At 33.8% G+C, this 17,334-nt stretch overlaps 1 protein-coding gene across 2 annotated transcripts; it reads left to right on the forward strand.

Moving 5' to 3' along the window:
- The first annotated feature begins 1,036 nt into the window (after positions 1-1,036).
- On the forward strand, positions 1,037-4,941 carry LOC129315472 (elongation factor 2). Of its 2 annotated transcripts, none has more exons than XM_054959160.1 (4): positions 1,037-1,126; positions 1,675-1,738; positions 1,829-1,916; positions 2,270-4,941. In XM_054959160.1, the coding sequence occupies exons 2-4, from the start codon at positions 1,736-1,738 to the stop codon at positions 4,708-4,710; spliced, it is 2,532 nt and encodes an 843-aa protein (XP_054815135.1). In that variant the 5' UTR covers positions 1,037-1,126; positions 1,675-1,735; the 3' UTR covers positions 4,711-4,941. The 2 variants fall into 2 exon arrangements, with proteins under 2 accessions (XP_054815135.1, XP_054815136.1); XM_054959161.1 differs by having other exon boundaries at positions 1,045-1,114.
- Positions 4,942-17,334: the final 12,393 nt, after the last annotated feature.

Genomic DNA, 17,334 nt, shown 5'->3' on the forward strand with positions numbered 1-17,334 from the left:
TACATTTGGTTCTATTTCCACCACATTTAATTTTTTACATTCCCTTCTCTTAAATTATTATGGCTCCCCTTATCCCAAAAAATAAATTACATAAATTTCCTTTAAACAGCAATATTTTCATAGAATTAACGTTTGAATGTAAGTTAAAAAAATGGGAGAATTTCAATATAAGAAGGACACTAAAAGAACATCGCTATTGACCACTAAACAACCCTCATGGTCAGCATCGACTCCTAATACTTTAAATAGCTAAGGGAGGATTTGAACCCACAAAATTTTGGTGCATCAAAAACTTTTATAACCATTAAGCAAATGATGCTTCTTTATTATATAGTGTAAAAGAAAATATATAACATAAACCAAATTTCCAAACCAAGACTAAGTAAACCTATTAATAATGCCACTTGTTATTTCCTTAATAACAGTACTTATTAATTCATTAGTAAAATTTGTTGATAATACCTTAACATATTCAATTTTGATAACTTGTTAATATTATAACTTAACTTGTTAATTCACTAGTTATACTTGTTAAATTACTTACAAAACTTGTTAATAATATTTTATAAATATTTAATTTTAAAGACTTGTTAATTCATCAATATTGTTATTTTTTATATATATAATATTGATGACTTGTTAAAATCTTAATATAACTTATTAATTGGCAATTCTGTTACTGGAGCTCTTGTAGCTGCTATGGGGGTGGTCTAGTGGCAAATTCCCATGAGGTGGATTTTTTTTTTTTATGGAAAAAGAATAAGAGCGCTATGGCCATTTTCCTTTTGTAACTTATTTTCAGTTAAGTCCCTTGGATCTGCAGTAAATTTTAAGAATTCATTGAGCCTGATCCGAAATAAAATCCCATATTTGGTCCTATGCTAAAACTGTCCCTTAAAAAATCGGAAGAGCTGAAATGATGGAAAAAACATCTAAATGGGGCCAAAAGAAGCCCAAATTTTAGAAATTAGGGCCCAGCCCATATCTGATATAAACGGAAAACCCCACTTGTGAGAGTATAAAGCATATACTTCCCCTACTTCTCTCATCTTTTCGCGGCCAATAGGGGGTGCATCTTTTTCCCGCCGCCCGCCACACCCTCTCTCCGTCTCCTGTGCGTTTTCCTGTAGGGTTTCTCTGGTGTCTATCTGATTTTTGATTCTGTGTTTGATCATTTCTTTCTTTCTGTGCTCTCCCACGTGGATTTACCGACTTATTTTTGTTCTATTCCCAGTAGATCTGTGTTTTGGTCAACCAGTGTGATGTTATTTGAGAACTTCATGTATTTCAAGATTTTTTGCCAAAAAAAGTGTGATATTCTGGTTAAACTTGCTTTAAGGGCGTAATTCAACATGGGTTGCTATAGATGTTCAATATTTTTTCTGGTGAATTGATGTAAAAATATTTTGTCTTGTTATAGAAATCTAGACCCATGCATACAGTACGCTTTATCTTTTTAAGGTATTAGAGATTAGAGATTCGAGGATAGATGGGTCTTATCCTTTTTGATACTGGCTTGATCAAATAATACTGGCATATTTGCTTATCAATACTTTATGGTGCCATCTGAGCGAATTTGAACCAATCGCATCTGCAGAAAACTAATATTTTCTTTGCTCCAAGTTTGTGCTTTCGCGATATCCGATTATTTTGCTAATTTCATTGTTTTTTCAGTTTCATATCACTTCAACGTCAGATAACTGCATTTTCGTGTTGACAATAAAGATCAGTTAAGATGGTAAGTTTGCGAACTTGATTTCGGGTAATTGACTTACAATTTTCGTTCGTTGCGGATCATTGACGTTGAAAATTGTGTCCTTACATTCAGGTGAAGTTCACAGCAGAAGAGCTTCGTCGCATTATGGACTACAAGCACAATATTCGTAATATGTCTGTCATTGCACATGTCGATCATGGTATGGACTGCTTTGTACTGCATTTGTATGTTATTCTTTTTACTTTCTCTCTTCCCTTAACAGCCATTATGATGTTATCTCCCCTTGTTTTCTGTGAGGGGTAAGATCTTGTTGCATTTTCTTGCAAGTTTCATGCCATCATATTGGTGTTATACCCGATGCATGCATCTTTACAGAAAATCATTTTATTTTCACTTGTGAAACATCCATTCAAAAATTCTTCAATTTTTTCACACGTAATAAAAGATACCTTACATTGGCATGTCCAGATATAGTCGTTGATTTATTATTTTATATAATTACCTTCATTTTCTAGTTATATAACTCACAATCCTCCGGCTTTCTAATTGCAGGAAAATCCACTCTCACCGATTCTCTTGTGGCTGCTGCCGGTATTATTGCCCAAGAGGTGGCAGGTGATGTCAGGATGACTGATACCCGTGCAGATGAAGCTGAGCGTGGCATCACCATCAAGTCTACTGGGATCTCCCTCTACTACGAGATGAGTGAAGAATCCCTCAAGGCCTACAAGGGAGAGAGGAACGGGAATGAATACCTCATCAATCTGATTGACTCTCCTGGACACGTGGACTTCTCATCTGAGGTCACAGCTGCTCTTCGAATCACCGACGGAGCTCTCGTGGTGGTGGATTGCATTGAGGGTGTGTGTGTGCAGACGGAGACTGTGCTTCGACAGGCTCTGGGAGAAAGGATTAGGCCTGTCCTGACTGTCAACAAGATGGACAGGTGTTTCCTTGAGCTCCAGGTGGATGGGGAGGAGGCTTACCAGACTTTCCAGAGAGTGATTGAGAATGCCAATGTGATCATGGCCACGTATGAAGATCCACTCCTCGGTGACTGCCAGGTTTACCCAGAAAAAGGAACAGTTGCTTTTTCAGCCGGCCTGCACGGTTGGGCTTTCACCCTAACCAACTTTGCCAAAATGTATGCTTCAAAATTTGGAGTTGATGAGTCAAAGATGATGGAAAGGCTGTGGGGTGAAAACTTCTTCGACCCGGCCACCAAGAAGTGGACTACCAAGAACACTGGTTCTCCTACGTGCAAGCGTGGGTTCGTTCAGTTCTGTTATGAGCCCATCAAGCAGATAATCAACACCTGCATGAATGATCAGAAGGATAAGCTGTGGCCCATGCTGCAAAAACTTGGCGTGACCATGAAATCTGATGAGAAGGATCTGATGGGCAAACCACTGATGAAACGTGTCATGCAAACCTGGCTGCCAGCAAGCAATGCACTATTGGAAATGATGATATTCCATCTTCCCTCACCCGCCAAAGCCCAAAAGTATCGTGTTGAGAACTTGTACGAGGGTCCCCTTGATGATCCTTATGCTGCTGCAATCAGGAACTGTGATCCTGAGGGACCTCTCATGCTCTATGTCTCAAAGATGATTCCGGCATCCGATAAGGGAAGGTTTTATGCCTTTGGCCGTGTCTTCTCTGGTAGGGTCTCTACCGGTTTGAAGGTGAGAATTATGGGACCCAATTATGTGCCCGGAGAGAAGAAAGATTTGTATGTCAAGAGCGTGCAGAGAACTGTTATCTGGATGGGAAAGAGGCAGGAAACTGTGGAGGATGTTCCTTGTGGTAACACTGTTGCCATGGTTGGTTTGGATCAATTTATTACCAAGAATGCCACTTTAACAAATGAGAAGGAAGTGGATGCTCACCCTATCAGAGCTATGAAGTTCTCTGTCTCCCCTGTGGTGCGCGTTGCTGTTCAGTGCAAGGTGGCTTCAGATCTTCCCAAGCTTGTGGAGGGTCTCAAGCGGCTGGCCAAGTCAGATCCTATGGTTGTTTGTACTATTGAGGAGTCAGGCGAGCATATTGTTGCCGGGGCTGGAGAACTTCACCTTGAGATCTGTTTGAAGGACTTGCAGGAAGATTTCATGGGCGGAGCTGAGATTATCAAATCTGACCCTGTGGTGTCCTTCCGTGAGACTGTCATGGAGAGATCATGCCGCACTGTGATGAGCAAGTCGCCCAACAAGCACAACCGACTGTACATGGAAGCAAGACCCTTGGAGGAAGGACTTGCTGAGGCAATTGATGACGGCAAGATTGGTCCAAGGGATGACCCCAAGGTTCGTTCTAAAATCTTATCAGAAGAGTATGGTTGGGACAAGGATCTGGCCAAGAAAATCTGGTGTTTTGGGCCCGAGACCCTTGGACCAAACATGGTGGTGGATATGTGTAAGGGAGTGCAGTACCTGAATGAAATCAAGGATTCAGTTGTTGCGGGGTTCCAGTGGGCATCGAAGGAAGGTGCACTGGCTGAAGAGAACATGAGGGGCATCTGCTTTGAAGTGTGTGATGTCGTTCTTCATGCTGATGCCATCCACAGAGGAGGAGGCCAGATTATTCCCACCGCAAGGAGGGTCTTCTATGCCTCCCAATTGACTGCTAAACCCAGACTTCTGGAGCCAGTGTACCTCGTTGAAATCCAGGCTCCTGAGCAGGCTCTTGGTGGCATCTACAGCGTCCTTAACCAGAAACGTGGGCATGTGTTTGAGGAGATGCAGCGACCAGGCACACCCCTTTACAACATAAAGGCATACCTACCTGTCATCGAGTCATTTGGGTTCTCAAGCACTCTGAGAGCAGCTACATCTGGCCAGGCTTTTCCTCAGTGTGTGTTTGATCACTGGGACATGATGTCGTCTGATCCTATGGAGGCTGGATCACAAGCTGCACAGCTTGTTGCTGACATTCGCAAGAGGAAGGGTTTGAAGGAGCAGATGACTCCACTTTCAGAATACGAGGACAAGCTTTAAATTTTTATTCAGCTTTCAGAGTTAGCTTTAGTTTTTTCTTTTTGAAGTGCTGTTGTGTGTTCTTTTTGTTTAAGCGGCGTAAGTTCTCCTTCCTTAGTAATTTTGTCATTGAAATACTAAGCACTCGTCTAGTATGTATTGTTGAACTTGTGATTGTCAGGTTTCACCTGTAGATGTGTAACGTATAGATTGACGATTTTTGGTGCTATGGCATACATTTTGATCGAACAATCTTCGCCGATTTTGTTTTGAATATGCTATTATTATCTTTTACAATTATTTATATGTTGATTATTTTGTGCGTTCTCTTGCAGTCGTATTTGTGTCTGTAACCCTACGTTGAAGTGTAATCGCAGATTTGCCGTTGCGCATTTTATTGTTTTCCTTTCATCTCTTTTAGGGATTTGCTGATTGATGAGTTTTGCAGGAATAGCAACAGCAGTGTTGGCGTTTTGTTTGTAATGATATGCGGTTTAACATTTTCTGTTCATCCCCTTTATTTAAGGGGTGTTTTTCCATTCCTTTTCTTTCCATTGCTCTGCCACTGTACCGTTTTGCTTATTAAAAGTTGGGAAAATTACATTTAGGATTCACAAAGTTTATTATCGAGAGGTTTCATATATTTCATAAAATACTTTTAAGTCTCAAATTTTACGCATTAACAACTTGAATAAGGACATTGACAATTGAGCAACAGTTATTTACAATTGTTAATATGCAAAATTTGAGACTTGTGAGTTTTTTGTAAAATTTATGAGACTTTTCAATGATAATTTTTTTTATGGGACCTGAATGTAATTTTTTTAATTTATAAGAAAGCTGGTAAAAAAAAATAATATATATATATATATATATAAATAATAGAAGGCAATTAAAAAGAAAGCAGACTCACCTTGTTAACTTGCCTTTTCTCCTCTCGCCCACCCTTTCCTTGCATACGGTTAAAATATTTATTTATTTTTATATTTATTAAAAAATATAAAAAAAATCTTATAACACATTTTATTACTAATTTAAGCAGTAAAAATTTAATATAGATGGTTTAAGTTTAATATTAAAATTTTTTATAACTTTTATAAATTAACTATCAAAATACAATATAGACAGTACATATTTAATATTTTAAAATTATAAAAAATTTACTATTAAATTTAGATTATTTATATTAAATCTAGACTACCCAAACTAATTATTAGATTTAATTTTTTTAATTTTTATAAATTAATTATCCAAATATGCTTTGGATAATGCAGATTTAATATTAAAATTATAAAAAAAATTATATTAAATTTGGACTATCCATGTTAAATCTGGTTTAATAAAAAATTTATAATTTTTTATATTAAGAAGTATAAAATAAAAATAAAAATTAAAACATTTAATCTAGATTGCATGCAGGGAAGGATGTGAGGAGAGAAGCTAGGTCTAACAAGGTGAAGGTGCTTTCTTTTTAGTTGCTTTCTATTCCTTTTTCTTGTATTTTTTTTTTATAACCAAAACAGTATAGTTTTAAAGAAATGAAGAGAAATTGAGAGAATGGAAGTGGAGACACCTCTTGCCCATGTCTTCTACATTACTACTCTTTGTGCGAACTTTAGATGCTAGCATATGAGATCATAATATCCACCTTCTACCTATACAAGTGTAACATTTTGAATTGTAATTCCCAAATTAAATCAAATTAACCAAAGATAATTAGGAGTATTAAACAAATTAATAATGAAATAAGAGTAATATAGAGCAATATGTGGGATTTAAGAGTTAATTTGAGAGAGAATATGAGTTTCTATTCATAACTATTTGTGAATGTGACCCAAGAGGAGGCTACTATTTATGGTTGAGCATCCCTGAAAGAAAAGCGTGCTCTTTGTTCACAACATCTATTGTTGAGTCCTTCACTAAAGATAACTATCCACAATTATGGATAGAGGGGGCAAATTTAGATTAGTGGCTTTGATAGTGATCAATCATGAATTATAACATCGACAATTGTTCGTGATCAAAACATCAGAATTGTGATTTAAGTAGTAGAAAATGCAAAAATAGATAGAAATAGAGAGAGGGACGGAGGAGCCGAGTAGAGCTCTACTAGTGCTTGTATTTTGTGATTTGGGACATCTTTAGGCTAGGAATCACTTGAGGTAAGTTTCCCCATCCTTCATTTTCCATTCTAGCTATATTTTAAGGTTAGGTTTTCTAGTTTCTCCTTGAATCTGAGTCTTTGGTGTATTTTTGAGCTTTCAAAGGTTTATGGCCAAATTAATGGAATAAAATGGAGTTGTTGAAAGTTAGTTTTTGCTCTTAGAACATTAACTACTAGCTGCTTGATCATTGGGTTCAAATTTCATTGAGTTAGACAAACCCTAAGCTCTTTGATGAAGAAATTAGGTTGCAACAAGGCAGAGCCACATGCTAGTAAGGGGGGCAAATGCACCCCCTCACTTTAAAAAATATTACAAATATGATATAGAAATTTTACAACTTTACATTCCTTATTTTTAATCCTTTGCCCTTTTTAGATTAAATAAAAGTTTTTGGGCTCAAAAACTTATTAGATATAAAATAGTTTAATGATTTATATAAGATATGAAAGCATATTTACATAAAAGATCATATCAACTTGGTCATTATAATTTTTAAGAAGAAAAATGATAATTAATCTATTAATGTTACTATAATTTTAGTCCTATAATATAATTATTATTTTTAAAAAATATTAATTTTTTTATTAAATTATCCCACACCCTTTGGTTTTTCTTGGCTCTGTCACTGGGTTGTAGAATGTTATAATTATTGATATTTAAGTTATTGGAAGCTAAATGTTGATGGAAGTCAATGAACCCAGTGGATGTGAAATTACACTTGTAGTTGGGAAAATTAGTAATTATGGTGTGATATTTAGAAGTTGGAAGTGTTGTTTTATTATTATTATTAGTGATAATGGTTAATGTTCTGTGTAAACTAACCTTATGGAGTATAGAAAAGCTTGTGTTAGCTCGGAAGTAAGTGATAGTTAGGGGTAACTTTAAATTCTTAAATGTTTGAGATAATTAGGAATCTGTTACATGTTATTGCTTGTGGATTTAATTACTGGTGTTTATGAACCATGAAAACTATATTTTCATATAGATATCCTTATATATGCCTATTTTAGTTTTGAAAATTATACAAGTGTGGCTTGAATTACATAATTGGAATAATGAGGTTGTAAAGGATAAATGATTGTTCAATGGTGATTAAAATTCCTTCAAATTTAGAAAATATTAATGAAATTGAGCATGATGATGTTTAGAAATGTGCTCTGTGAATTAGCATGAGATATGGGAATGATCATATTGAATTATTGATAGCAGGAGTTCGCCTAGTGGGGTATTAATTTGTGTACACATAGATCATACTAACACAAAGCGGCCTCAGTGTTTGGTTCTTGACTTTACCTTTAAACCCCACTTAATAAAGGTAGTAATAAGATTTATTGTTAAACCCTACCTAGCGAAGTTGGTAATAGGGACTTGTGACACCCATGTGTTTAAGATGGGGAAAGCCATGGTCCATGATTGAGTGTGAAACCCTAGCTCAGTCACCCTTCATGATTAGAGAGCTTAGACTAACCTAGTCGCATGAGTTTAGCTCTTATTTATTATGTAGCCCATAGGTTCAATCAACAGTGATGGAGTTATTGATCATACTTTGCATTGAATTGTGCTTAATATTGTTAAAATGTTTCATAAATGCCTACTTTGCATGCTTATTATTATTTGACTTGCTTGAACATGTTTTAAATAGTATTGGTTATTGAGTGGTTTTACTTACCCGTTATTTATTATCTTATAAGTGCTAGCTTTGGTCTAGACAAGAGAAAGACATTTGAGACTTAAGAATTTTGCTTTTTACTGTATAGCCTTATATTCCTTTTGTTTTATGTGTAATATTTTATGATATTACCAAATATGAAATCATTATTTGATTACTTGCACCATTATACACTGTTGTTATTATCTAGTTGTATTTAGTATCCTAAGCTATGTTGTATGGTTTATAAATGTCTGAACAAGGCTTAAATATTAGTGCAAGTATACTGTTAATTACTTTGATAACTATAGATGATCATGTTGTGGAATTGATGTTGATTTCCTCCCCCTTTACTTTTTGATGATATTAGGGTTGATGATTGAAATTGTAACATATGTCTATTTTAGTGTGTTGTACAAGTTGTTCTAAGTCCTTTGGGCTTGGTCTAGATGGTATTACTGGCTATTATCATTTTGATTGGAATCTGGACACTTTATCTATTTTAGAGTATAAAAAGATAATTGTTGGTTTTTTAGTAATCCAACTTTGTGGTGTGTTATTATTTGTAAATGAAATCAGTGCTAATAGCTAGACCTATGAATAATTTTTTTAAGGACATCTAAATCACCCTAATTGGATGTTGGACGGTGAATTGGGGGATGTCAAAAATTCATCTTGGGATTAGTTTGTAACAGCGCAATGCTATTCTTTTGCTATATAGTGTGCCACGATGCATGACGCCTGCGTTGCGGCTTATGAAATAAAGGAGATCAAGGCTACGATGGACTAAGTGATGACCACTATGGACTCTCCAAAACTCTTAAAAAGACATTTTTACCCTTTTTCTATTTTCAACTACAAAGATATCACATGCTTCCAATTGCTTCACTCTGATTTATCGTTATTTTAGTTTTAATTCTTGTAGTATTTAAATTTAAACCCTAGGATCCCATTTTGAAATAAAAGAAATTTCTATTTACCATAATAGAATTATATGGTCATTACTTAGTTACCATAATAAGTATATTTAGGATTGGGTTAAATTCAGGTTGAATTTGGAGATTTTACAATAAACCTCTTCTTGAAGATGCCAGTGAAGTTATGTAGAGTTTTGTTTAGTCATTAGGGACTTCAATACTTATTTGGAAGCTAGTGACAAGCTAAGGGGAGTAGGGCCTAATATGTATACAATGAGACCCTTCTGTGAGTGTGTTACCAATTCTAATCTTGTTCCTTTAGAGGTTGTGGGTGATAAGTTTACTTAGGAAAATAGTACAATAAAGGAGCTAATTAATTGGGCACTTTTTAACATGGATTGGATTCTTGGTTTTCTTAATGCTTAAGTATACCATCTTTGTAAATTTAGATTTGATCACAGACCAAATTTAGTGAAACTAAAACCAAATACTAGCTCAAGATCACCTAAGCGTCTATTTAAATGCGAAGTGGCTTAATCACTTGAAGAGGGCTTTGGTGATATTGTTCAAGAGGCTTGGAGTTGTTCTAGTTGGACATACTATATGAAAACTGTAATATCCTCCTTCTATAACCATGATTAACTCCAAATCTCAATTAATTAAGAGATTGAATTAATGTAAAAACAAGTTTACCAAGTTTGTAAATATATAATATAGTTGGGATATCAAGTTTTAAAGCCAAAACCATTCTCAACAACTTTTGAAATAGACAAAATAAGTTTATAACTATGCAGAAGCATGAGATCATTTCAAGAATTAGTGCACTTGCTAAAGAGTTAGAAAATAAAATGATTTATAAAGTATGAGGTGTGCGCGAGGCTCGTTGAACATACGTCGACGCTTGTTAGTTTCTGTGCCATGTGTCACGGCTCATGGCACTATGTGCCGCGGTGCATTACACGTTCCATGACAGCAAAATTCTACTATCAAATTGATAGTTCCCGAGGCAACTTTTGACGTGCTCTAAACCTCCATCTGACATGTAATTGATGCAAACTAGTGTCTATAAAAAGCTTTTTCTGAGCCCTAACTTATGTCTTGGGTTTTATAACCAGATTATTTTACATTCAAAATTTGAATATTCTTTTTAAAACTTACACTTTCACAATATTTTTCACAAATTAAGGTGCCCAAACTCATTCCACAAGCCAAAAGCCACAAAAACTATTTCAATCACATCACATAGACTAAGATGAAACTATGCAATACACCATCTCGTATTAAACACATATAAATCACACTTTTGATGCTCAACCTTTAAATTTCAAAAACAAGAGGGGAACTAAAATTTCTCATTTCATTAAATAATTCATAAACCATTCAAGTTATATCCAATTCTTACTTGTACTAGTATTTTGACCCTACTATTAATGGCATAAGTCACAAACACACAACCTATGGTCTAAAAATACACTTACAACTCACAAAATACATAATGCAAGTAAGAAGCAGATATAGACTATTCCTAGTTGGCAATTTCAATTGTCATATACATATAAGGATCAAAATAAAGAGGTCTACTAATAGGATCACAATCCTAAGCCTCTAGTTATTTTTCTCTATTAAGTCCTCTTGAGCTATTCTCTGAAATATTGAAGTTAGTGGGATAAGTACAACCACTGAGTAACTAAAGTCTAACTAACTTACACTAATACATGTCAATTAATTTAAATGCAAATGGCTAATTATAATAAGATTTCAAAACACAAATCATTATCTATAACATAAAATTCACATTTTCAAGCATAAATGCACATGCTCAAAGGATTATGATTCGTGAGCACCATTTAATACAAGAGAATAATTAATCACATGGTCTATCAACATAATTTCTCATGGAACTAAGTTATACTTGCATTTATTAACATTAAGGTCACAATATATATAACCATATTTCTTTTTTCACTATATGCATAATCACACATTCCTTGTATCACATCATTCGGACATTGAACAGAGAATTAAGACGCATCAGAAATCCTCAATTTTACTATCAATCTGCTATCATTTGTGTGTAATACACCACAACACATGGCGTCTAAATCGTGGCACGTGGCATAGAAAGCAATACGCCACGACGCAGTGTGCACGAGCCATGGTGCATTACCCTGTTTGAAAAGCAAATGAGTTATTTTTTAATTGTTTTCATTGTTTTTCACTCCTTTGAGATATTATATGCTTCCTTAACTTGTTCTTACTCTGATATACAAGTTATGATTGTTTTAAACTCATTTTGATTATAAAAACTTGAGATCCCTTGAATTTGAACTAAATTTTGACAATCACCTTTATGTGTTAATCTTTTAACTACCATGTGTTTTATCAATTCATAGTGGTAAGTAGAGTAAAATTTTACAACTTGCTGGTCAGGGGTCATGTATTATGTCATGTACGATTGGTATACATTGGTATGTGATGATTGATTAATTGGTTAAATGTTTTATAACTATCCCACTTGGCACCCTACAAGCACGTGTTAATATGTATGTTAAGGTAGAATTACTGGTTATTGAGACATTGTCTCACCCCCCGTTGCTTAATAATTTACAGGTAAACGTTTATATGGTGATCTATCATAAAGTTCTGGAGGCTTAGTCTCGTGCTGACTTGTATTGCCTCTTCCTTTACTCATGTGTTGAATTACTGTATGTTGTCACATTCAGGGCTCATGTGCATATAATTTGATAATTTTTATATACTTGATATTGTCGATTTGCAGTTGCTGGGATTGCTTGTTAGTGATTATTTATTTGGATCCATATTGTGTTGAGATATTTGAGTACAATGATTTTTGAAATGTGAAAAGTATATCTATAAGAAGTAATTTGAGAATGAAAATTGGGCTTTATGGTTGTCATATGATTTGCGCTTCATTTTGCCCTAAGCCTATTTGTAGTGAACACGTGAGGGAACTTTGATAGCTAAAATTTATGGAACATGTTTGTTCTCCAATTTAAGCTTTTTTTTACCATGGTTAGTTCTCCAAATTTGAGAAAGACCATTTTCTACTATGGTAGATTTTTTCTAATTATCTTTCTCTATTTTATACCATAGTAGTTGATTTAATGATTCTATGGTCAATTTATCTGGTATAATAAGGAACATGTTATACATAGAAACTTTTTTTTAGATTTCTTCCTCTTCTCATTCCCAGGTGACTCAATTCTCCTTTGGACTCGCTTCTATGGCTAGAATTGAAATCAAACATGTCAGTTAGACCTCTCTGGCCACATATCTCACTAATACACTTAATTAATCTAATTGAGCTTAATTAATCCAGTTTAAAATTGAGGATGTTACAAGAAACTATCACTTAGTGGAATAAAGAGAAAGTGGGCAATATTAGCAAAAGGAAAAAGAAACTATTGAGACATATAGAGGGAGTTGATCGAGTTGAAAGTTTTAAAGATAGCCCGTATCTTGCTTAGGTAGAGAAGGAGTTATAGAAGGAATATAATAGAACCTGTGCTTAAGAGGAACTCATTTGACTTCATAAATCTTGTTATGAGTAGTTGAAATAGGGTGATAAGAGCATCAAATTTTTTTATACATCAACGGTCATTAGGAGGAAGAAGAATCATATTGATGCCCTTAAAGATGATAATGATGAGTGGCTTAGCGACCAGGATAGTCTTCAAAGGATAGAAAAAAAGTTCTATAATAATTTAGTTTGTTCTAATGTGATTCTGATGGTAATTGCTTTCCCCAACTTTATATCAAGGACATTAATTTCTTGTAAAGAGAGGTTAGTAACTTAGAAATAAAAGAGGTAGTGTTTTAGATGGGTACCTTCAAGGCTCCAAGTCGGGACAACCTACAAACTTTCTTTTACTAGTATCATTTGAGCTTGATAGGTGATTTGGTCTGCAAATTGGTCAAAGAGATCTTTGCTAATCTTGAGGAGGTTTGCAAAACTTAATAAGACACATATGGTTGTAATTCATAAGGTTGATAATATGAAAACTATTAAAGACTTTAGATCTATATTTCTTTGCAATGTGAGCTACAAGGTAGTGTCTAAAGCCTTAGTAAATAAGATTGAACTAATCATGAATAAGGTGGTTAGTTCTCAACAGTGTAGCTTCATCCTTAGTTGCTAGAGTAGTGATAATATCATCATTACTCAAGAGGTAATTCATTCTATGAAATGCTTGAAGAGAAAAAATAGATTCATGGTTACCAAAGTTGATGTTGAAAAAGCTTATAATAGAATGGGACAGGTGTTTATGAAAGATACTCTTACCCACTTAGGGCTTAGAGAAAAAATTTTAATCTTATTTTGAGTTATATTAGCTCTGCTAGCTTCCAAGTTTTATGGAATGGTGATGCCATTGACTCTTTTCAGTCTTCCTGTAGTTTAAGGCAAAGTGATCCTATTTCTCCCTATCCGTTCACCTTTTATATGGAAAGACTAAATCATACTATATAGGATACAATCGATGTGAAGGAGTGGAAGCCTATTGAACTTGTTAAGGATGGACCAAAACCTTTACACCTTTTCTTTGTAGATGATTTAATCTTATTTGTTGAGGCCTCAACTAATCAAGTGGAGGTTATTAATGGCTCTATGGAAAGGTTTTATATTGGCTTTAATTAGAGAAAGAATAAAAGGAAGATTAAGATGTGTGTTTCTAAGAATATGAATTTTCATTGTGGACTTGACTTAAGCAGGAAACTCCAAGTTGGGCTTATTGGAGATCTAGAAAAGTACCTAGGTATCCCGCTTATTCATAAGAGTGCTTCTTTCTCCCTTTATTCACCATTTTTAGAGAAGGCTAAAGGAAGAATATCAAATTGAAAGAGAAACTTCTTGAATATAGTAGGGAGGTCAGTGTTGATTCAATCTATGATCATAGCTATGCTAAGTTATTACATGCACCATGCTTCTCTCGATGAAGTTGCTTTTTGAGATTGAAAAACTTTGTTGTAATTTCTTATGGGGCTTGAAAGAAGATAAGCATAAATATTGGAATGTGATTATTAAGGATAAGAAGGATGGTGGCCTCATGATAAAAGACGTGAAAAAAATAGAATAGAGAATTTGTTTTCAAGTTCTATTAAAAGTTGCTGGAAAATAAGGATTCATTATGGATTCAAATGCTTAAGTCAAAGTACAAGTGTAGGTCTGGGAGAATATCCAATATTAGAAAATAAAATCTGAAGCATCTCTAACATTGTGCATCATCGTTAATTGTTGGGGTAAATTCATTGAAGGAATTGGAAGAAGAGTCAATAATGGGCTTAGTATGAAATTCTAGATAAATAATTAGGTCATGTGTGGTATCCCTTTAGCTCATATTGCTCATGATAATTCCTTTGATGCTAATGAATTGGTTGCTAATTTTGTCTCTATCGATGGCAATTGGGATGTTAGAAAAATGGAGATATGGTTGCCTAGTCACATTGTTCACCAGATTGCTTGCACCCCTATCTTGAAAGCAGAGAGAGAAGAGGATAATTTTATTTAGAAACCATCTAATGATGGTATCTTTAATGTTAAAATTGCCTATGATTTTGTTATTGTGGGGGACCATATCACCAATCATGGAATTTCAAGTCAAATTTGGCAATGGCGGGGACTGAAGAAGATTAAAGTACTTTTTTGGCTCTTAGAAATTAACAAAGTTTATACAGCAAAGCTGAGAGCTAAAAGGGGTTTGCTTTAATTAGACATGTGCCTTTTTAGGTGCAATACATCCGAAGATGCACTTCATCTACTTAGAGACTGCACACATGCTAATGATCATTAGAAGTGACTTATAAAATAAAAAAAATTGAAACTACTTCAAGTGCCTTAACAGGGAAAAGTGGATTAGGTGGAATCTTAAGAATGAAATTAGCAAAGATTTTACATGACAAGTACCTTGGTTTGTAATCTTTAGATATGTATGTCGGGATGTTTGGTGTGATAGATGTAAGAAACTGTTTGGAAATGAGGATGTAGATTTAACTGGGTTGGATTTCACTACCTTACAAAAAAAACAAAATATGATATATGCCTGAATGGTTTATCTAAAGCATTAAGGAAAAATTTTAGACGGTGTTCTAAGAAATAGACCCACCCTATGAAAGGGGAAATCAAACTTGATGTGGATAGGTCTATTTAAGAGGGTTTTAGTAAATGTGATGATGTTATTAAAGATTATATGGCTGATTGGATTCTTGGATTCAATGCTTGTGTTGGAATACTTCCAATGACCTTAACTGAATTAACTGGGATTGTATATAGATTACAACTATGTTAGAGTAAGGGTTTTCACATAGTCAATGTTTTCACTGATAACATTGAAGCCATCAACTTGATCTATTGAGGTAATGCTGATCAACACCATTCCAAGGTATCATCGAGCATGCTAGAGCATTGTCATTGAGAGAGTGGCATGTCATGATTAACTTCATGTTCAGGGAAACTAATTTTTATGCTCATTATTTAGCTTGGAATGCTTCCTTTTGTTTTGATAGCTGATATATCTTTGATTACTCACCTTTTTATTGCATTGAGATGGTGAATGATGATAGAAACTCCTCTTTAGTTTTTACTTAGTTAGTACTTTGTTGCTTTTCTTAACACTTGTTATTCAAAAAAAAATCTGATTCATTAACTTTAATAATTTATATATTTTAAATTGCCTTTTAATTTTCTGGGGTCCTATATCTTCGGGTATGAAGTGATTCGAGCAGGATAATGAAAGCACGTCAATTTGTCATCATTTCTTGTAACATTTTCAAATGGGGATCAGTGTAATAAATAAAGTGTTTTTTTTGGCCTAAATATAGTATTTTATTCAAACGCATAAAGTTTGCTAAGTAATTAGATTTATTCCCTATGCGAGAAAATATTTTATTATTTAAAATGTAAAAATACATAGAAATATAAAAAATAAGAAATATTTTATTTTCAGTATACTTAAAATATAATTTGTTAATTATGTAAATTAAATTTTCAATAACATGATATTCTATTTTAAATTTTTTTTTGTCCATACATATTAAATATATAAATAATAATTTGTTTTATTTTAGAATGAGTTGCCTTCTATGACAAATTTAAAGTTTGGCTAACAAAGTTACCAGACATCCTACCACTCGTGCCTTTTTCCTTTCGTTACAAATAAGGAGAATCTTTGAACTCAAATTAAAAAAAGAAAACATTCTATCAAGTTCTACCGTCATAATTAATTAAAATAAATAAAAAAGATTTCCCCACAACAAAAGTTCATGAATACATCACGGCGTGCCGGTTGCTCGTTGTAAAGTAAAATGCAAGCAATAACTTTTATTTTTTAATGTGTTATCCTAATGCATAAAATGTAAATCGAGTGCTAAAAATTGAATCGATTATTAAATCAGTTAAGACATTAAGTTAAAAGTTAATAGTTCAATTGAGAGTTAATTAGGAGTCAAACTGTTCTTAACTAAAATAATTTAATTTAATTTATATGCAGAAAAATATTCATATTTAAATATGAAAAAATAAATATTTAAATAAATATGATTAGTTTTGCTCAAATAACCCAACAAAAATTCAATAAAGAGATAAAATCTTATACATGTGAGCACAATCCCAACAAAAATTCAGCAAACATAGTAAAATTTTAATAAAAATTAAAAAAATTAAATAATTTTTCTCAAATAAATAAATCAAGTTAATCGGGTCACCATTGAGTTAACTCATCAAGGTACAACCCAGTTAACTAGGACACTCTCAAGTTGATCGGGTTAGATCATAAATCAAATTAGCTAACTAATCGGTTCATAGGGTTATTGATTGAATTGCTAGTCCAATTCGAGTTTTCATTCATTAATGTAAACAATTTTTGTTACCTTCTCACCACTTCCAAATTAATGGCCCATG

The sequence above is a fragment of the Prosopis cineraria genome, unplaced genomic scaffold (genome assembly GCF_029017545.1).
Source record: "Prosopis cineraria cultivar Desert tree isolate PC_DT_omini unplaced genomic scaffold, ASM2901754v1 PC7, whole genome shotgun sequence".
Classification (NCBI taxonomy): Eukaryota; Viridiplantae; Streptophyta; class Magnoliopsida; order Fabales; family Fabaceae; genus Prosopis; species Prosopis cineraria.